Raw genomic sequence first — 21,222 nt, 5'->3', positions numbered from 1 at the left:
CTGTAGTGTATACAGTCCTAAAACATATGCAGATATAGTCGGACGGTCTATTTTATCACCATGATCCACTATCCTGGTGAGAGGTCCCAAAAGTATTAATACACAGGTCATGCATGTTATTGCTCTGCATGCAAATTTATATCAGCCTGCATGTAAATATCTTTGCTGCAAGGCTAGGCTGTGATCACTCCTGTTAGTGTTTGTGCAAGTTCATTCTACCGCTGAGGGTTTTGTCATCCGAAACATTAATGTTTGTTAATTCATCCGAGCACTGACAGAAATAGCCTACACTTTGAACGCTGTGATTGTTATGTAATCTCACTCATGTGGCCTGTTAAAATGTGCCCCTTTTGTGGAGACTAAAAAAATCCCACAGCAGGCGTATTGACATTAAACGACACCTTTTCATAGGCCCTAATCTTAATGCCAGAGGTGTTTTCAAACCTGAAGGAGGCTTTCCTCATTCCTTTGCCTCTGTCCGAAGACTGATGTGCTGATGCAACATTTGATATCATTTAATGGCGCTACAGGAATGTGTCATTAAGGCACAACTAATCAGGCTGAGGTCTTGAACCTTAAATGTGTTATTAATTACACATTTCCTCCATTTTAATATCCCCCGTTCAACGGGTAATCACACGGATAGAAAGCCGGGAACTGAGATAAAGTCAGGTAATTCGCTGTATGCTTAGATAATGTCTTGTATATACATATAAACGATACTTTATTTAATTGAGGTGATGATTATCTCCCCACAGCCGACAGCTGCCGCACTGGCTCACTGTACCGCTGCCTCGCATAGATTCACCGTGTAAACACACCCTTGTACGTGATTGGTGGAGCCGTTTTAGCGCGGCGTGCCGTAGCCAATCAGATGATTGTTTTTCTGTCACGTCGGTGCACGGATAGTAAGCTAACGGATAAAGCAAACATAAACTAATATAAAGAACGCGGTTTGTCGCTAAAGGCGGCTCAGCACGGGAAGGTTTCATTGTTTGGACCGAGTCTTTCCTTTTGGACTTTTATTCGCGAAAATGTGGCGCGGCCATCGCTGCGAGGACACACGAAAAGGCTAACTGGCGTTAGCAGTAGCCTGCTAATTTTTAACGTTCCGCAAGGCCGCGGAGAAACACCAGAGCTGCTTCCTGTTCTAGCTTCATTGAGAATGTAGGTTAGTTTACGAGCAGAGTAACAAAACCACAGCGGGTATCCAAGAAGCCGATTCAGTGGTGTAGTCGATTGCATTTAAGTTTGTCTTAGTTGAGCTCGCGGGCTACCTAGCTTGTTAGCTATTTGGCTAGCTAGCTAGCATGAGTGAACTGACGGACTCCAAACAGTCCGCTGACTCTGCGTCGAGGAAACGGTGTCCATCACCAGACCAGGATGAACGCAGCACGATTCCCAGCAAGTCCACAAAAGTAAGTGACGCATCAAATGAAGCGGGGGTAACTTCGCAAAGTTGCAAAAACAGTGAAGCTGAGAGTAAAGAAGTAGCTGCGAGTGAGGGCCAGTCAAAAGGCGGCGAGAAACTACCAGCTGTGGTGGAACCGGATCGGGGTTCAGATGGCACCAGTGCACTGCCTCTCAACAACTCCGGTGCTGACGGCCAGTATGCCAGCAGCGACGAGAAACCCCAGCCTTCAGAGCCACAGCACCCAGCTCCCGCAAAGGAGGGGACAGAGAAGACGGTAGGGTCCAAACACCGTCCCGCAGCTCCTCTGGACCAGTCCGACTCAGCAGCCATAGCAGCTGCTGAAGCACTCGCCAGTCTCACAGGAGGAGACGGGGAAGACAGCCAAGAGACTCCTTGCTCTTCTGAAAAGGCAAAGCAGGTGAAACAAGGGAGCAAGTTCAAACAACGTGGGGGCCACCAGTCCTCAAGAGCAGGCTCTAAAACGCAGGCAGCTGCTGCAGACAGCTCCACCTCTGTGCATAGCACTGACAGAGAAGATGCAGATGATATGCCAGAAGCAGATGAAGCTGATGAATCCATGTCTGGATCCTCGTCCACTCCAAGCTCCTCTTTCCCTTCAGACAATGAGGACAATGATGATGGGGAATGTGCCATTGTGTCGGTCAAGATGGCCCCAGAGATGAGGCAGTCGGTGGCTCTCCTGGCGCAGGTACAGATGAGGCTGGAAGCTCTTGAGAAGAAAAGCGCCCGGCTTCACCAGCGACTGGAGCTGAAGATTAGCCGTCAGCGGCGCCCACATCTGGATCAGCGCAGCTCCATCACAAAAACTATCCCAGGCTTCTGGGTCACAGCTGTATCCTTTAAAATGAAAACAATCCTTTTTTCTCCACTCCCATGGAGAAATCATTTCTGTTTTTAATAATTGAAATAAACATATGTTGGATTTTTCTTAACTCTGATGTGCCAGCTGTTGAACCATCCTCATCTCTCAGCTCACATTGACGAGACCGATGAAGACGCTCTTAGTTACATGACTGATCTTGAGGTAGGAGGAGTTGTGCTTTCTTACAGTGTCTGACTATTGTATACGTCTAGTAGCAAAATCCAGACATTTCCATGCGTCTTTTCAGATCGAGACCTTCAAGAATAATAAATTGGGCTACAGGATCCGTTTCCACTTCAGACGGAACCCTTACTTCCAGAACAACATCATCATGAAGGAACTGCACCTCGGGATGGGAGGTAAAAATAAACATGTGGTGATCAAGTCAAGATGCAGATGTCACACATAATAAAAAGCACAGTGTTATAATACAGAGTCAGACTTAGTGTCATGGCACTGTACAGGTAATGCAGTGCCAGGAAAAAAATAATGTAATAATGAATAATTAACCAAAACCAAAATATTGTCATTTTCAGTGTACATATCGTCTTTCAAATGGGGCTCATTGAGTCATATTTTGGAATAAAAATACTAATGGCAGCACATTCTGTCGAAGAACTGCCAAAAAGTATTGAGAGTGTCGAGTACTTGGCCAGAAAACCGCAGACCAAGTTCAACAAACTTGTCAGTTTCACACCTACAATGACCAAATGCTGCAGCCGTGTAGTTAATGCTAGAAGAAAGTGTGATGCTATTGTAATTGTTATGCTCCCTATGAATATAAGTATGGACAAAGTAATTAAAACAATGCACTTTCATACAACACAACTAATAATTGATTCAAAAACTACTTTAGAGACAAAAACACTGAAACAGTTCCAACAAAAATATTATATTGTAAACTTCACAAATTCACTATGGCAGGGCAATTATGTAAATTTTGTACTTGTGCCACCTTTTTCTAATCTCAAACAGTTCAGAGGTTGTTTACAGTTTGAGTGGTTCAAAGAAATCAAAGTGTTCATCTCTCAAACTGACTGAGTGCGAGTGCTTTATACACCTCATATTTTGAGGCCACTTGGAGTCTTAAGTGTCTGCTTGTGTTTCAGGGTCTCCCATGTCGTTCTCCAACCCCATCCTGTGGCATCGTGGCCAGAACCTGACGGCCCACAGCGAACCCAGGAAGTCATCGCGTGGGGTCTACCAGACCTTTTTCAGCTGGTTCAGTGACCATAGCAACCCAGGACAAGATGATGTAGCACAGGTACAGCTCATGCGCCCACATCCGGGCAAACGTTTGCGATTGTAGCGCACAGAGATCGGCACTGCCATCTTATTAACAAAGGTCACCTGTTTTACAAAGTGCAGCACTCTGGTGACGAGTATTCAGACCAGCCAATCTGCATCCAGTTTTTCTGTATTAGGATGATCTCTTTGCACCATTTTATCCCACTGGACATCCCTCTAATCAGCCTGTGCCAAATGTGTGCCTGTAGAGGGTTTAAGTCTGAATGGTTTAACAAAATGTTATTTCTTCTGCATTTATTCAACTTTCTTGCCAGCTTATGACAAACTAAATTGATTCTGGGGTATGCACACATACAGATTTGATTAATGCTGCTTTATGTCAGAAATACTGGCTCATATTTAACACAATGCAGTCATGACACGTTTACTATGTACTACATGAAACTCACATCTTTGTCGACTATCTTTGTATGGTGTATTAAATGTGTGTCCTCTGTGCTGGTGTTTAGATACTTAAGGACGACCTGTACAGAGACCCTCTGAGATACTACCTCACTCCGCTCTGGGAACCGAGGGAGAACGGCAGGTAAAACATGCGTGTATTTAGGCCACAGAAGCAGACAGTTGTAATCTGTAGTCAAACCGTGTTGACAAACTGCTTATTAAGTTGTAAATTCTATAAATATTTTCAGCCCCAGGGGCCTTGAAATAATAGTTTGTGTGTGAACTTTAACAGTTTCCTGACATCTATCTAGATGTATATATATTTCCTGCAGGTAAGACCAGCTGGGATGCATACTGAAAGAATTATTGTGTTCACTGTTAACACAAGTGTGTGTGTGTGTGTGTATTTGTGTATTTTTTTCTCCAGTGGTGGCAGCGGGGCCAGAGCAGCCGACAACGGTAACGGAGACGAGTGTGTGGTGATCTCTGACTCGGATGAAGAGCCTGGTGAGGAAGCTGGTGAGGCAGAACAAGGCCACAGCAGGGAGGAGGAAGAGGACGATGAAGAGGAGGAAGAAGAAGAAGAAGAAGAGGAGGAGAGGGGGCCAAGTGCTGGTCAGTGCTAAGGCAGAACTTTTAAAGAAGAGCCACGCGGCTGGTTGGGGCACAGTGACTATTTTTTTTTCATTTAAATAGTAATGCAGATACATTTTTCACATCTAATTAGATTTTTTTTTTTTTTTTAATAGGCGTATTTGTATTTTGAAGCATTTTAGCATATTTTGAGAATGGATGTTAAGTTGTAAGACAATTCTGTGTTTGAAATCCACAGTGATTTTATGAGGGGCCGTGGGCTTGTTAGCATCAAGTTGACTGGCTTGTGTTGTAGCTGTCATATATGTCCTAGATGTCTGGGTAATGCAGGCTAAACTGAATAGACAGGAAATATCTCCTCCTCAGATGAGAGCCCAGAGGAGGAGGATGATGGTGGAGAAATTGTGATCGACGGTAAGACGCCACTCTTAACAGTAGTGTTGCAAATTCACCACTATCACAACAATGAGTGGGGGGCTGGGAACCTGTGGGGCGGCAGCTTATCTTACTTTTCATATTTACAACTTTCTGATTGGGCTGTTTTGTTTTTTTGTTTTTTTTCATAATCTGAGTGTGCTTTGTATTGACAGTAAATAAAGTGTTTGGGGTGAAATTACAATCACATTTCATACCAGAAATTATAGCTGGCTTACTTTTGTCCTGTAGGCTCTGATGAAAGCGAGCAGGAGGAGGAGGAGGCCTGAAAAGAAGCGGAGAGGAAGAGGAGGTATAGCAGGAGGAATCATCAAGGGACCAGGACGATGAGGAGGAGGCCTAGTTTGGCGAAGAGTACCAGAGCAATTTATTGTCATTTTTATGCACAGAATAGCAGTTTTTGTTGTTTTATACCTAAAATACATAGAAACATTTTAAATCAGGGTTAACTATAATAATAAAGCCAAGGCAGCATGTTTTCCCCTCTATTTTATACAGTCTGTACTGTGTATTCTGATGTACTCCAATTCCAATTTTTGCAAAATGTTCTTTTCTAAACCGGTTCTTAGGCATATTATTCCCATCACTTTGTACAAGTGGTGTTCTTGTATTTCACGAGGAGCGTCACACGACAGCCTACAAGCGTGTCGGTGAGCTTTTGATTGCCGCTTTCTGTTGCCGGCGAACTTCGCGTTGCAAATTCCTCAAACAAATGATGCAGAAACCTCCGGAGGCATTATTAGTGGTCATTTCAAGGCAAACTTTTGGCTGTTTTTACAATTGATACATGACAAGACAAACGTGTCACAAGCTAAATTGATATAACGACAGTACATTTCAGATGCACTGAGTACTGAACCAAAATTTGTTCTCAGGGATGATCATGGTGGTAGTTTTATTGAAAGAACATTACTGATTTTCAGACATTTACACACTCTGGTTATTGTTGGCCGTGTATAAGGAAACGTGTACTCTACTGTAGTAAATAGAAACAAATATTGTTTTAATATACTACCTGTGTTTTTCCTTCTTCATCTCTACGTTCAGTCTTGTTACACACCGACCTATGCCCTTCCTAACAGTCTGTAATCCATCTCCGATGTTTAAAAAATCGTGTGTAGTTTAACCAATGTTTCTGTGGATTTCTTTTTTTTGTATTTTGTAACGGGCGCCTACAATGAGTAGCTGAGTTTTGTATTTTCTTTTCTCAAGATTTTAACTTAATTTGAATTTGCTTTCTAAGACATTTAAGACTTGTTTTTGTGTAACGTGTTTAAAGATTTGTGTTGTCTTCTTTTTGAAAACGATGGTATTTATTACGTTCCTTTTCTACACGTCCAAATCATGGCATGCCCGTGAGCATGAAATGTAAGACAGGATGATTACGTTACTTTCAAGGCTTTTTCCGTGCACAGTGTCCGTAAATGTCGTTAAAATTCACAGCAACATTATGGGGTGCACTGTAACAAAACTAGTATTTGTATTTGCTTACTTTTCCTAGCAATGACCTGTAAATAATATCTCAGCATTGTCTCTTGGACGAGACAAGTACACGTGTTTAATCATGGATAAATTTATCAAATTATCTGGAATTTTTTCAGAAACATGATCAGAAGGTTATATTTTGTGTGCTGTGTTTTATAGAACACTGTAGTTTAAAGATACCTACTTGTTTGTTGCTTTGGTTAATTTTGTTGGCTCAAAGATAAATGTCCACCTTTTGACTCAGACCTAATAAAATAGGCAGTTGTTTCACCTCTCTGTCTGTTCTGCTTTACATACGCAGTTACTTTGTACATGTTATGACCACTGGATGGCAGTCTAATTCAGATTATTATCACATCTCCTGTGAGGCTGTTAGTTTTGGTTTGTGGGTGATACAGTATATCATGTACTACTTTGATGCCAGTGTTTATGCTTTCAGATGTTCATAAAAGAATTAATTGCCTAAATGCGACCGTCTCAACCCCCTAAGAACTCATATCAAAGGACATGTGAGACACACTGACATAAAAGTCACCTCTCACTACTTGGCTGCAACACTTTCCACTTAAAGAGCAGAATCAAACAAAACCCAGTGCGACACAGCTGCTCTTTAATGTCTTCCATCTTTGATATGACGGCACTGTGTGATATCTGACATTTTGAATGTAGCACTGCAAATAGCCCCGGGCAAGACATTTTTGGACAGGCCCAGACAAAGGAACAGCAGCAGTGTTGCAATGGTACACTTAAACCCTTGATTCCACTTTTGATGCACAGCTATAAATATTCCACCAGCAAAAACCTGTCCTGCTGTAGGCCCAGCAGCACCCGGGGTATGCGGTCGAGGATGGGCATATACTATTAATACTGATGATGGAAACACGTTATACCCCGTGAAATGATCCCATGTGAAACACAGTGTTTGCCTCCTCTTTGAAGCAGCTTTATTCAGCCCCCCTCGGAGCACAACATGTTTTTATGACTATGAATTAATAATGGCTTCGCTACAATATTGATCGTAACAAACTAAGTACAGATTGCCGGGACAACAACGCTATCCTTGGGCTGCTTTGTGGTCTGAGGGTTGTCTGTGGAGCCTTTGTTATGTATGGGGTGGCAAAAGCCTAAATGGATTCTCCAGTGTAAACTACACCCCCTTGGGTTGAGCCAATGTTGCTACTGTACACAAATCATCTTGTCATGCTGCTTCATGCTCTCATGTTTCACAAAGTAGTTCCTCCTACTCAGACTGATTCACTGGAAACTAAAAAATGAAAAGATAACACACAGCTGCTCACTCTTCATCTGTGTGATTGATGCTGGAAAGGATACTTTTTCTGACAAGTGTACAAGAAACATGCTTTTGTTTCTCTCACAGACATCTATAGTGGGTAATCTGATAGGCTGTGGTAGTGCCCCTGAATACCAACTACCTGTGTGTGTGTGTGTGTGTGTGTGTGTGTGTGTGTGTGTGTTTCTGTCTACATGTTTGTAAAAGCTTGCATTCTTTTATGCACCTCCATGCACGCACGCATATTGGCAGAAGCGGCACGTCACACACATACTTGCAGGTTTCCACGTATGCGTGATTGTCTGCTTGTCAGTGGTAATCAAGATTAAGCACAGCATTTGAACTGTGCAGAGGGGCAAACAGAGAGGGATGAGAAAGGAGAATAGAGTGAGTATGATTGAGGGAAATGGATGAGTGCAGTGATAAGCGGAGCTGCCTGGGCCCTGACAGATACACACAGCAGATGGATGACTCTTATCTGGGAGATCACAGAGTGCATACTCACGCCTAGGCCCAGTTACAGAGAGCCACGATCACACCAGACAGATGAATAGGCCTACCCCCCACCAATCACATTGCACATACAGTACACACACCAAGTCAAGTGCACGTGCACACCTACACACACAACCACTTGACAGAGTGAACAGATTGCAGCGCTTGCGTTACCTTCACGTCTTTGACATTGAAATTCATCTGGAATTCTGTGTGTCAAGGATGTGTGCAAAGAGAGGAGAAAGGGAGGGCGTGGAGGGAGATAAGAGAAATCGTTTTCGTTTTAATTGAAGCTGCAGAACAAGTGCATATGTGTGTGTGTGTGTGTGTGCAACCCATGTTTGCATGCACACATTTTATACATGTATGCTGGCGAACACATTTGTCTGCCAAAAAGAGAGGCACGTGCACTCCACTCTCACTTTTTCTTCCCCAGCATGACAGATTTTTTTTCACTGATTCTCTGAGCACAAACAGGTCTGTGATGGAGGTTGAGATGGAGCTGAAGTCTCACATGCTTGAAACAAAAGAAAAAAACAAACATTTTGGGCTGTTTTTGCACTCAACCGTTGAGCAGCTATTACCAAAGGCTTCTGCAAGAGCGCTGACAGATTTACCTTTTAAGACACAAGCACTGTACTTTCACTCATCCGCCTCACATCCCCACCATCCTCCCTTTCATGTACAGTAACCCTCCCTCCCTCCCTCCCCAACACGCACTCCTTGTTATTTGGAAAGAGCTCTTCTTCGACAGCTGTTGATTCTCCCAGCTGTATTTTATAGCGAGGGAGAGTGCCAGTCTTGTCTTCAAGGCAGATGGTGGCTGGCTGGCCCAGTGGACACGTGGCACGTTGGACGACTGCAGACGGTGCTCCGTCTCAGGGAGGCTGCAGCTACAGTACGCCTGTATGGAGTTCTCAGTAAAAACCTGCAATCACCTCACTTCCAATATAGTGCAAGGCGAGCAGGCTGCGACTGGAATGTGCGCCACGTATGCGGCCTCCATGTCAAAGATATTTTCCAGAGTCGCTCCCTTTTGATAATCAATGGTGTGTGAAGTTCATGGATGTCACACAGCACCTGTTCCCTTTATGTTCCATTTTGATGTTTACATTTTTTCCTGACCTGTAAGATAATAATTAGAAGACTTGTAAAGCCACGTGAAAAGTGCTGCGGTTGAAACTAGGGCAAATAATCCTCGGTGAATATCGTACCTTTATTTTCTCTACCCTATAATTTCCCCTCAGGGTCATGGTAGACTTTCCCAGCATGCATTGGTGACACCCTGGACTTGCCTCTCCGTAACAGACATGTTCAGACACTCTTCAGTTCATCAATATACTGCTGGAAAGACCATCAGTTGGTCAAATAATGGGTTGTTTTTCCTCAGGGGGACAATTCTCAACCCCTAGAACTGGCGTGATTGATGTGTCTGAGGGCCCCGGATTTATCTGGAGCCTTTGGTTGGCCTACAGGGATAAATGTGCACCTCACATTTCACATCACCTATCCATTAGATGAGAAGATCCTCTTGACAGAGCTTTTTGTGGACCAGAAGAAGAGACTGAGTGTTTGTTTTCTAATCCGTGCTGTCTGTCTCCATGATACAAAATCCATCCATCATGTCAGAGGTAACAGGCCCATTCGGCCACTGTTTCCTGCTCCTTGTGCTCACGTACGCAGAGCAAAAAATAATCTTTTCCACTGGTGAGTGGAGAGCTGTTGCTATCTCTTAAGCAAGTCGAGGCAGTAGTTTGTGCGTGCCGGTCAGATAAGACCTCAGGATTGTACGGTGAGAGACGGGGATGACGTTAAGAGGCGCTTGTGAGGCGAGGGGAGCTGGTCAGTGCGCTGGTGTCCATGGCCAAAGTTGAGAGCACACGGAAACCTGAACTCGGCTCACACTCATGACTCATTTCCTCAGCTGGAAACAGAGGGATGCCTCCTGTGGGGTGGGGAAACAAAGACTCCCTCCTGGACACATCTTGACACACCACTGCCTGTGGATCACATCTGGCTGATACCCAACACGAGATAAGGTTGATGCTTGTAAGTTTCCCCATTGTGGGACTAATAAAGGAAGATCTTATCTTATCTTATGCTTCCACGCTCTGTCCGTGTGACGATGAATCACACCCAGTAATGTACATTAAAGATAAATTCAGAGAATTAAAATTAAAGCTCTCCAACTCTTGCCAGGAGCTGCTCTCCTCCGTGACCTTTTACACACTGACACACCACATTGCCTCGTGTGTTTATTCTATTTCACTGTCTTGCAGGGCCACAGCTCAGAGTACATTCATCGTCTGCTTTTGTGCCTTTAGTGCGCCATACTGCGTCACAGCGACACCACAAAGCCAGTAATGATGAGAGGCGCTCTGAAAGCTGTTTTAATTTCAAGCTCAAGGCTCTGTTAACTGGATGGATGTCCTTTACGTCCACCCCCACCTCCTCCTAGTTGCTTTGTCACTGTTGTCATGAGTGCTGGAGCCAGCCAGTGAGGAATCCCAGGAATCTTTTTCGGCCGACCTGGCTCTCATGTAGAGCCGAGGAGTAATGGTGACATTGTCCAAGTAGCAGGCTCCTCTTTAATAGTGAATTTCAGCCCCTGAATCATGTATAAGAAAAGTCTGTGGCCTCCCCGGTGCATGAGAAAAAAGACATTTCCATAAAACAGTGCCTCCATGTCCATCACCATTTAACTGAATTATTCAGCTTAAATAAACTTTGCCCACAGAGCACTGTTGAACTGACATGGATGGATACCAGTTTACAGTGGAGTGGAGCAGTGTGGTACACTCACCAGCAGTGAGAGGGTTAATCATACCCATATGGTGTACCAAGAGGTTTGGTCCAATGCTGCTGTGGGCCAACAGGAGAGGGAAGGCTGGGTGGGGGCAGAACAGAAGGGAGAGGACAGCGGGGCAGACTCTCTCCCAACACCTGCACCTGGTCACTTGATTCACCCTCAAACACCCGCAAACTCCCTTTAAAGGATCAGCGGACCAACATCTCGCTCACATCACGGTGATGGTTGCTGCCATCCAGGCGTAAACTTTTGGAGGGAGTGGAACAGGCGTCCAGGGATCAGCTGTGCGTTTTTCTTTCTGTTTCGTGGAAGAAAATGCCGTCGGTTAATAGCGACTGATTAGGCAGCGTTTTTTGTTTTTTCCTCCTCTCCCTCTGTCTCTCTGTCTGAAGGGGAATTTGCAAACCTATCGGATTGTTTTATGCCTGCGCAGCGCTGCTGAGGGAGATTTTCCAATCCAGCTCCGAGGCACAAAACGCGGGGAATGCAGCGGTAACATCCCGCAAGTTTGGGACCTCAGAGGCGCATCGAGAAAGTCGGAATTCAAAGGTAGGACATTTAACTTCTCCCCGGTTTAACTTTTAACTCCTGTTGGGTTACTCTGTAGCGGAGTGTGAATGGTGGATGACTGAAGTGCACTCGTTTGTTCGGCTCCTATTTCTGGATGTTGAGTTCACAGGTAAGTGCGCACTCCTCCGAGGGGGAAAAAAAGGAACTAGGTTATTGAAATCCTATAATTATTTCTTTTTAAGGGAAACCATATGTTATTAGGGCTGAAGTTTAATCTGTCCTGCCGTTACCACCCAGCACAGAAAACCACTAGAAACACCGTCATACATACAGATTCAACCAAGTGCAATCAGGCCATCATCCATGGAGCCTCAGAGGCACATTATTGTATTTTAGTTCCTGATATTTTAATGCCATTACTTTCCTTTAGATTCATTTTTCCACCCTCATGCTAAAGCCATACATTGTGTATATAATGGGAAGCACACTGAGATGGAGCCATAGACAATTTGCCAGCCTTTATTCAACAATCATGTGCAAACAGAGACTCAGAATGTGTCTGTGGTGTCCACATTCTCATTTTACTCTCATTTGTTGACTATTAACATTTTTGGTAACCATGTGTAGTCATTTATTTATTTTATGAAAGTGATCCAGTGCTGTTGAAATGGGTTCTTTTTTTCCTCCTGACAAAGGAAGAGAAGAACATCATGGAGCATGTGTATTATTAACAGTGAATACACAGTGTTTGATAGGAGGAGGAGAGATCAATCCTCCCTGGTGAGCTGATATATGGCAACTGTGTGATTATGCCAGTGAGCTTGCAAGGCGTTCCCAGTGGCTTCTGTTTTTAATTACCAAATGTTCAGCGTGCCAGTCATTGCAGTTTCATCACAATGTTCGTATTTTTCATGGCAACATATTTTCATGCAACGTGTCAGAGAAATGGCTGCGACGTTGTGAAACATAAAGAATATTCAGCGAAATCTCCCTTCGTTTTTCAGCATGAATACCTCTCCCTAAAAGCCCTCACTTCAAGGCTTGTACCTTGTGCCACTGGAGGCCTTGGCTACATGGATGCCATGAGAAAAAGAAAAGCCCGTGGGATGGCTTATAGCCCCAGCCAAGCACACCTTCAGGGAGACAATTTAATGGATGTTGTGGACTCAGCTTTTAGTATTCATAATTTATATAGGATCCTCTCCAGCAAAGTGCAGATGCATAATGAATGCTTGAGTTAAGGTCTAACAGTTAGGCTACGTTGCAACACCCCTAAACTGTCAGAAATTGTTTCAGCGAGGACTACCTGTGTCTTTGAACTGCCATGTATTTCACTCGTCAGCCTCTGAAAGTACGTTTACGTGCTTGGTTGAAAGACTGAGAGAAAGGCCGAGGGAATCACTGATGGGTACCAGAGTCTTGCTTAATTCAGCTTTCTGTGAAAATGTGTAGAAAAAGTATGTTTAAGAAAATGCTATATGCTTAGTGAAATGTTCAACATGAAGACAAGGTGACATAAATCTCCCTTTTCGGACTTTTTCCATGTGACTGTGCTTGCAAATACCACTATACAGTCCTAACACATACCTCACTACACTTTAAATAAATAATAGGGCTGTCATATTTTCCAGAGCAGGTGTGAAGATTTGGACGTTGTTCTCTCCTGCCAAACTATACGTCTCGCCTTGGAAGGCTTCAGGCCAAACTTCTGATCAGAGAGATCAGAGAAAAAGAGAGAGAGAGAGAGAGAGAGAGTGTCTCTTGCCTGTCCTTCCTTCTTTTTCTGTCTCCTATTTCTCTTGGGGCACTCTATAATAATAGTTCATTCCTCTTTTCTTTTCTCGTCCAGATTTAGATCTCTGTGGGCTACCTGCATGACTGTTACCATGACAGCATCTGGAGCCCAACTCCTCCTGTTGGCCTTATGTGTTTACAGAGGCTCGGGCCTGCAGCAGTCTGCCCCGCGGGTTCGCCTCTCCTTCAAAGGTGAGCTCACACAGATTAACTAAAACTCCTCTGACGGCAGGGATTGTCATAATAGTTTCTTTTTCCTTGTTTGGTTTCTCCCACTAAGTTCCTCACTTGCACGCACAAACTCACGCTCGCGTCCACACCAGCGCCAGCGGTTATGTTTCCTCTTTATACATATGTAAAGAACCTATTTCCTGCCACATGCCAAACAGTGCAACACTGAAAACAAAAGGTGGATATTACGTGTGGTTTGTTACTGGTAGTGCCCTTCGACATAGTTCCTCCCCACACCCTAAACCCAACATGCACTGTAGTCTGACATGTCATTGCTTCTTTGTTTTTGAAGTCTGACATGATGACACAAAAAGGAAACACCTGAAATTTGATCACGACACCAAAAGGATATTTTAGATGTGTGATGTTTTGTCCGCAAGGTATAAGTTCAAAATGTGTGTGTGTGCGTGCGTGTGTGTGTGTGTGTGGGGGGGTGTATAGTGATTTTAAAGCCTTTTTTTTTGGTACGCATTTGGGATTTTCCCCGTCTAGTCGCTGTCCTCATTAACTCTTAATGGCAGCGATTCATGTTACAGATATGTGGATGACACCTTTGATCCAAACAATGCTGGATGATTACAGTTATTTCTGCGTCCCTATCATGTCCTGCCTTCAGAGAGCACCTGCAATATGTGGACGTGCACGCTCACAGAAATGCACTCGAATACACGCAGCACACCTGAAGTACCTGTGAGTACGAATTAGAGGTGTGAATCAGGTTTATAACATGCTTTCATGTGGAGACCAGTCAAAATCTTGTGGTCCCACGTCAGGTCCGGGCAGCTTTGATACGCTTGCCGTCTTATCTGCAGTGATTCAACGAGAAACATTTACGATTTTGCACAATTTCGACATGAGACACATCTGATTCAGATTAGAGGTGAGCTAATCATGAGGCCTGTGCTTGATAACCAGCAGTTGGAGTCTACATGCAGCATTGGATTGAGTTGACGAATTTTTTTAAGACTGAAAACAGCTGTCTACATGCTGTTCGTGGCTGTCGTATATGGCAACGGTTCCATTTGAGGCTTGAGACAGTAATTGTAGTGCGTTTTAATACGACCTTTAACACTAATCCCCTTTCAGTAAACAGCTTATACACACTAGTGCATTTTTTTTTTTTTTTGCAACAGCGTGCACCATGTAGTTGTCTGACCAATTACACAAGTTTGGTCTTGAACTTGATCATGTTCCTCCATGTGGAAGATGCAGGAATTCACATCTGCACAGAGCTCTTCATGACAAATTCATGTCCAGGAGCTTGTTCAGAGCAGCTGAGAGGTGTTGAATTATTAGCTTGTTGGTAAGGTTTCGCAGACAAAGCAGCAGCATTCACAGACCTCAGTTCCCCTTCCCCCTAATGCCAAACTAAAAGGAGCAAAGTTGGATTTACTCCCCAACTGTTTTCTGCCACTCCAAGGATTTATTGTTCATTGTTTGTGACACCGACTCTCTTTGTTCCCTGAGGCGCCTGTGGAGGAGGCTTCAGGGCGGCTGGAGGACATGTGACTCTTCTGAGCGAGCGAGCCGGCCTGAGCGACACTCTGGGGCACAGGAGGCCTGCAGAGGATAGAGATCTTACATTGTTTCCTCTGTCGCTGGGAACTTGTGTCAGTTATACGCACTTCAAAGGGATTGAGTCAGGATCATTTGATAGAATTAGTCAGCATTGCTAGAGAGCAAAACGCGCAGTGTAACTGAAGCCATGTTTCAGGATCTCATGCCCCTGCGGTGCTGTCACCAGTTTGTTCATACTTCAGAGAGGCCTGGGACTAAACAGCGGTGGTCATTAGTGCCTTAGTGACAATATGTTGTCAGGTTGTAACATGAGAGCTTGTAGTGGCCCAGCTTTAGCTTCATACTTCAATTGCATGTCCTTCCCAGTGTTTCCCTATCAGTGTGAGAATGTTGTCAGGGGATAAGTGTTTGCTGAATGTTTACCAGATGATGGCAGTACATTGTTTGCTATTTTTGGAGAATGGAGACATGTATAGGGGTGTGGTGTTTCTACATTTAGCCTGTTCGGTGAATCCACTATGGCCCAGTGGAGCTTGGCCAGAGGCTTGTTATCCTGTGTTTACCTCTCAGGAACAGAACCGGACCTCGTCCCACCTCTAAGACTCCGTCTCATGTCGTCCGGAGATCCGATTGCATAGCTTATTTTAGTGGCACCTTGACTGCATCCTGTTCACATTGACCTCAAAAGGAAGATGGCAGGCACTTTGATGTAAATAAAGATTGTGCTTCCTCCTGAATCCCTGTAAGCCGGCTTCTGAGGGTCTGCGTGAACATTTGTCATTGGTTAAGCCTGCTGTCTTTAACATGCCTACGTTGTGTGCTAGTGTGCACATATGGTGGTCAACATCTTGGTGTGTGTGTGTGTGCGCCTGCGTGTGTGTTGCTTTTATGTTTTTAAAACGATTCAATGAATCAGCGGGTGGAAGAATGGAAACAAGTCACATTCGGTGGTTGAGTGCAGTGCATTTGTCTCGCAGCAGATGAAAATTGTTCAATCAAAGCTTTCAAGAGAACAAAAAAAGGAGAAACATTTTCCACAGCAGCATGTCTTAACAGGTTACGCTCTGCTGAACACAATCCTGATCTTAAGAATTAGCTCCGAGTTCCACTGACCGTATTTCCTTAGGGACCAGCTTTTTCGCCTAACTCTGCCGGGCATGTGGCGCCTTAAACTCAATCAGACAGGCAGGACACATAAAATATTGAGATCTTAAAAGCGAATATGTTTCTTAAAATGCACTAAGTTGAGTTATATTTAAGCAGTGACACACATTTTCCAGAAAAGGGTGTTGTTCAAGGGACCATAAGTTCATCCAAGGCAATAATAAAACATGTTAGTCATAAAGAGAATAATGTGAATAGATTTTGAGAGGTAAGCTTTGCTCCCCCTGCTGTTGGTTTTCCAAATGGGGTACATGTGTTATTTCTTTTTTAACAAAGTTGCAAACACCTTTTTACGCAGAACTGATGGACACAAGGGCAGCGCGTCCCTTCAGTTTCTCCTTCAACACCAGCGACTACCGCATCCTCCTGATGGATCAGGATCAGGGCCGTCTGTACCTGGGCAGCCGGGAGTACCTAGTGGCTCTGGACATGCACAATGTCAACAAGGAGCCACTAATAGTGCGTACAAACTCCACCAGCTTGCTTTTTCTTAAATCCAGTCTGCTATTTGGTATGTGGCATTAAGTCTCTACATGCAGTGATCCTTAATAATCCAGTATTTTTCGAAAATACAGATCCACTGGCCGGCGTCTGCTAAGAGAAAGGGAGAATGTCAGATGACAGGAAAGGGAAGACAGGTGGGATCATGTGTTTACATCCTGCTGTTTTCAAGACGGGACAATGTCGATGATGATGTTTGAATTCCATTTGTCTTACTCCCGTTTGTCCAGGGTGAATGCGCCAACTTTGTGCGTTTGATAGAGCCGTGGAACCGCACCCACCTCTACACCTGTGGAACGGGGGCGTACCAACCTATCTGCACATTCATCAACAGAGGCTGGAGGGCGGAGGTGAATGCGCATGTGACATTTACAGTTCCCCGCGTGGGATTTACAGCAAAGATCCCCCAGCAGTAGACCTGGAAAGTTTTGTCCTGATAAATATTTCAGGGCTACAAACTGGGACACTGATTTGTTTATGATTTTCCCATGCTCCCTTGTGACGTTTTAGCAGCCTATTTTTATGCACACTCTCACTATCTAATCTGCCTCTGCAGGACTACCTGTTTAGGCTGGTCCCTGGGTATGTGGATTCAGGGAAGGGAAAGTGCTCCTATGATCCCAAACAGGAGAACATTGCAGTTCTGATTGGTAAGAGACACTTCATTCATAGGCACAAAATCTCATTCAAATCTCAATTTCCTCCACTGCTGAGTCACAAAGTCTCACCTCTGTTCGCTTACTATCTCACCTGTTCAGATGGTAACCTATATGCCGGGGTCCATATTGACTTCATGAGTACAGATGCTACTCTGTTTAGGACCATGGGAGGGAGAACGGCAATCAGGACAGAGCAGTATGACTCCAGGTGGCTCAACGGTGAGTAAGTGTGGGTGTGAGGAGGTAAATGTTGCTGATTACAGGTTATGCTTCCTCTCATTTTATTTGACAACCACTTGCCTCAATCCCCCTCTCCGCTTATCCGTTTTTATCCCCCAGAGCCCGTGTTTGTTCAGATCCAGCAGATCCCTGACAGTGCAGAAAGGAACGACGACAAGCTTTACTTCTTTTTCCGTGAGAAGAGTCTAGACTCGAGCGGCGGGGCGAGTCCCAGCGTTTTAGCCAGAGTGGGAAGAGTGTGTCTGGTGAGCCGAACCACGTCGTATGTGGAGTGAAAATATATGCAGCGTACCTTGTAATATGAAATGCATTGTACCTATTGAGCCGTGACCTAATTTCCTTCCTGTCTAGAATGATGAAGGAGGGCAGAAGTCCCTGGTGAACCGCTGGACGACGTTCCTGAAGGCTCGCCTTATCTGTTCAGTGATAGGAGACGATGGAGTGGAGACACCATTTGATGAACTACGTGAGGCTACAATAAAAAAAACAAAAAGCACTGCGTTTAATCTGATCGCATTTTAATTGCTACTGCTGTGTTATTGATTTTGTGTCATTCCTCTTCCAGGGGACGTGTTTATTCAGCCCACACAGGATGAGCGAAACCCTATGGTGTACGCTCTCTTCACCACAGCAGGGTGAGTGGTTTTTGGAGGCTTGGTAGGTGAAATCACACCTCACCCAACCTCGTAACTTTTTTTTTTTTTTTTTTGTCACACAATTTTGTGGACTGTTCACGCTTTAATTTCAGGGATAGAATGCAAGCTGTCTCTTACCTTAATTGTCTGTTTCTACTCAAGCTCTGTGTTCAAGGGCTCAGCAGTCTGTGTGTACTCAATGGCTGATATACGCAATGTCTTCAATGGACCGTTTGCCCACAAACACGGCCATAACTACCAATGGACAGAGTATACGGGCAAGATTCCCTACCCACGGCCTGGAACAGTATGTTTCAATCATGTGACCCAATCAAATAAACAACAGGCATCTAAATCTGCATTAAGAGATGTGACTGGAAAAAAAATAAATAAATTCCACCTTTCTCCCTCTTTCATCCAGTGTCCTGGAGGAACTTTCACTCCTGGTATCCGTTCCTCCAAGAACTTTTCAGACGAGGCTGTGAATTTCATCAGATCCCATCCCCTCATGTTCCATCCAGTTTATCCTATCCACCGCCGCCCCCTGGTGGTGAGGACCGGCGTGGACTACCGCTTCACTGCCCTGGTGGTGGATCAGGTGGATGCTGTGGATGGACGCTACGAGGTGCTCTTCCTGGGGACGGGTGAGGCGACTGAAGGGCTGATGGCGCTTAATTTGGCATGAAAATGTCAATGAGGTCTCAAATATAATTTCTCTCACTTCTAGATCGAGGCACTGTCCAAAAAGTTATAGTTTTGCCTAAGGATCCGACGAGCATGGAGGAGCTGACGCTAGAGGAAGTGGAGGTTTTCCGGGTATGTGTGTTCATATGTATGTACGTATGAAATATGTGGCCCTGATAAAACACTCTGATCTCAAAGTTAATTCTCAGTTGATTTACCGTTTTGCTGTTTATTCACTTACAGACCAGAGCTCCAGTCAAAACAATGAAGATATCCTCTAAAAGAGTAAGCAAATTCCTCTTCCCTTCCTCTCAAATCTGGCTCTGTGATGAACGCTTCAGTGCATAAACCAAAAAAAGTTTCCTCACAACCACACTGTGTTGAGTTTGTTTTGCTTGTGTCACCACAGCAACAGCTGTACGTGTCATCAGACGCGGGGCTGACCCAGGTGTCGCTGCATCGCTGTGGTGTGTACGGCAGGGCCTGCTCTGACTGCTGTCTGGCACGAGACCCCTACTGCGCCTGGGATGGAGAGAGCTGCTCGGCCTTCACCCCGTCCACCAAGAGGTCAGCGACGTCTTCCATGATGTCAGAGCACTGTTTTCTAGACTATAAAGGGAGGATGTGTCAAGCTAACTTAAGTCTAAATGTCTTTTCTCAGGAGGAGCAGAAGGCAGGATGTTAAACACGGTGACCCACTGAGGCAGTGCAGAGGCTTTAATGCCAAAGGTGTGACAACTTGTTTTGGTCTATAATCATCATGCGTACAAATCTGAGCTTGTTTTGAGCATCTGTCACCATTTCTCCTCTGTGTGTGTGTGCAGTGGAGAAACGTCTGAGAGAGACGGTGCAGTTTGGGGTGGAGGGCAGCAGCACCTTCTTGGAGTGTCAGCCTCGCTCTCCCCAGGCCACGGTCAAGTGGCTCTTCCAGAGGGAAGGAAAGAGGAAACTGGTGAGGGAGAACCATTACATTTTAGGAAAAAATAACAGAATAGTATGTGGACATTTTGGAAAATACAACCATTTAAGATTAGATAGGATAATATAAGTTAAGATAATTATTATCTTAGATACTTAATTTGTGCTGGGCTCCAAGCGTAAGTGTTATTTTATTTTCTTGCAGAAAGTTAGATGAGAATATCAATACCACCACACCAGAAAGTCATTGCGTCCCGTCAAGAAATAGTTGCATAAAACCCAGCAAATCCAAACATCATTTTTACACTTTGGTTGGATATAGGAAGATGGAACATGTTCATTAGAGAGATTTAATGGTGCAGGTTTTGTTGTCACATCCAGGCTAGAGGTTTCTTTTATGCTAAGCTAAGCTAACAGACTACTGGCTTTTAGCTTTGTATTTACTGGCCATATAAGAGAGTGGTATTAAATTTCTCAGCTGACTCCAACCACGTGCCCATCTGTAATCTGTGTACAAATTCAGATAAATTGTTCCCTCTCTTAGTCTTTCCTGCTGTTTTTTAATTCTTTTTTCTGCAGCTCAACCGTGTGGGAGGTATTCTGAAGACCAACCATGGTATCCTCCTGAAGTCCCTCAACCAATCAGACGCGGGGCTCTACCACTGCCTCGCCACTGAGAACAATTTCAAACACACGGTGGCCCGTGTGGCGCTGCGCATCCTGGACCGAGACATCGTTTTAGCTCTCACTGCTCAAGATGAGTACGAGGAGCCAAAAACTCGCCAAGCGGGACCTTACTCCTCCCTAGTCTCCACACCCTTCCCACCTGAGATTAGACTGATTAACCAGTACTGCCAGTCCTACTGGGACCAGCTCAATCCCAAGCAGCAGCAGCAGCGCAAGCGCACCAGCCGCAGGCACACAGAGAGCCAGGACCAAGGCCTCGGCTAGAGGACGGGACTGTCTCTGTCCAACACTGGCCTGTCTGGACTTCATGGTGGACTTTTATGTTAGACATGCATGTGTGTGTGTCACCTGCATTCATTAGGCAGGTGATGCTGTCATGCTGTTGTTAAAGTACTATATTGGTGGTTTTTCACGTGTCAGCCTAGAACATACAAATTGTGTGTATTTTACATTACCTGTGACCACTTCCCAAACAATGCTGTACATTTTGAGATTGACTCTCTCTCTTTCATGTATCAGCCCACGTTAGAGTTTCTGCGTGCTTAAGGTTGATCCTTTATCATTGTTTTAAAACCTCTATTCG

The 21,222-nt window shown here is 44.6% G+C and overlaps 2 protein-coding genes across 6 annotated transcripts; both read left to right on the top strand.

The window, feature by feature from the left end:
* Positions 1-896: 896 nt before the first annotated feature.
* On the top strand, positions 897-6,773 carry tspy (testis specific protein Y-linked). Of its 5 annotated transcripts, none has more exons than XM_070840097.1 (8): positions 897-2,267; positions 2,382-2,459; positions 2,545-2,656; positions 3,407-3,561; positions 4,055-4,131; positions 4,417-4,604; positions 4,950-4,997; positions 5,250-6,773. In XM_070840097.1, the coding sequence occupies exons 1-8, from the start codon at positions 1,311-1,313 to the stop codon at positions 5,285-5,287; spliced, it is 1,653 nt and encodes a 550-aa protein (XP_070696198.1). In that variant the 5' UTR covers positions 897-1,310; the 3' UTR covers positions 5,288-6,773. The 5 variants fall into 5 exon arrangements, with proteins under 5 accessions (XP_070696198.1, XP_070696197.1, XP_070696199.1 ...); XM_070840096.1 differs by having other exon boundaries at positions 4,932-4,997; XM_070840098.1 differs by lacking the exon at positions 4,950-4,997.
* A 4,440-nt stretch (positions 6,774-11,213) lies between these two features.
* LOC139210365 (semaphorin-3F-like) lies at positions 11,214-21,038 on the top strand. Its single transcript, XM_070840399.1, has 18 exons — positions 11,214-11,647; positions 13,458-13,594; positions 16,614-16,774; positions 16,891-16,953; positions 17,047-17,166; positions 17,373-17,466; positions 17,575-17,694; positions 17,815-17,960; positions 18,067-18,181; positions 18,281-18,350; positions 18,513-18,657; positions 18,772-18,994; positions 19,078-19,166; positions 19,278-19,319; positions 19,444-19,601; positions 19,696-19,763; positions 19,859-19,986; positions 20,532-21,038. Exons 2-18 carry the CDS (start codon positions 13,483-13,485, stop codon positions 20,901-20,903), a joined length of 2,226 nt encoding a protein of 741 aa, XP_070696500.1. The 5' UTR covers positions 11,214-11,647; positions 13,458-13,482; the 3' UTR covers positions 20,904-21,038.
* The last annotated feature ends 184 nt before the right edge of the window (positions 21,039-21,222 follow it).

This window comes from Pempheris klunzingeri, chromosome 11 (genome assembly GCF_042242105.1).
Source record: "Pempheris klunzingeri isolate RE-2024b chromosome 11, fPemKlu1.hap1, whole genome shotgun sequence".
In the NCBI taxonomy this organism is placed as follows: domain Eukaryota; kingdom Metazoa; phylum Chordata; class Actinopteri; order Acropomatiformes; family Pempheridae; genus Pempheris; species Pempheris klunzingeri.
Note: the sequence above shows the minus strand (reverse complement) of the source record. Positions and strands in the feature narration are given on the sequence as shown.

What these genes read in the sequence shown, in the direction of transcription:
- tspy (XM_070840094.1), top strand. Translation starts at nt 1,311, where the DNA reads ATGAGTGAACTGACGGACTCCAAACAGTCCGCTGACTCTGCGTCGAGG. An exon ending in CAGGCTTCTGGGTCACAGCT is followed by an intron (nt 2,268 to 2,381) that starts GTATCCTTTAAA and finishes CTGATGTGCCAG; the next exon opens with CTGTTGAACCATCCTCATCT. An exon ending in GACAAGATGATGTAGCACAG is followed by an intron (nt 3,562 to 4,054) that starts GTACAGCTCATG and finishes GCTGGTGTTTAG; the next exon opens with ATACTTAAGGACGACCTGTA.
- LOC139210365 (XM_070840399.1), top strand. Translation starts at nt 13,483, where the DNA reads ATGACTGTTACCATGACAGCATCTGGAGCCCAACTCCTCCTGTTGGCC. An exon ending in GAGTGGGAAGAGTGTGTCTG is followed by an intron (nt 17,961 to 18,066) that starts GTGAGCCGAACC and finishes CTTCCTGTCTAG; the next exon opens with AATGATGAAGGAGGGCAGAA. An exon ending in GGGAAGGAAAGAGGAAACTG is followed by an intron (nt 19,987 to 20,531) that starts GTGAGGGAGAAC and finishes TTTTTTCTGCAG; the next exon opens with CTCAACCGTGTGGGAGGTAT.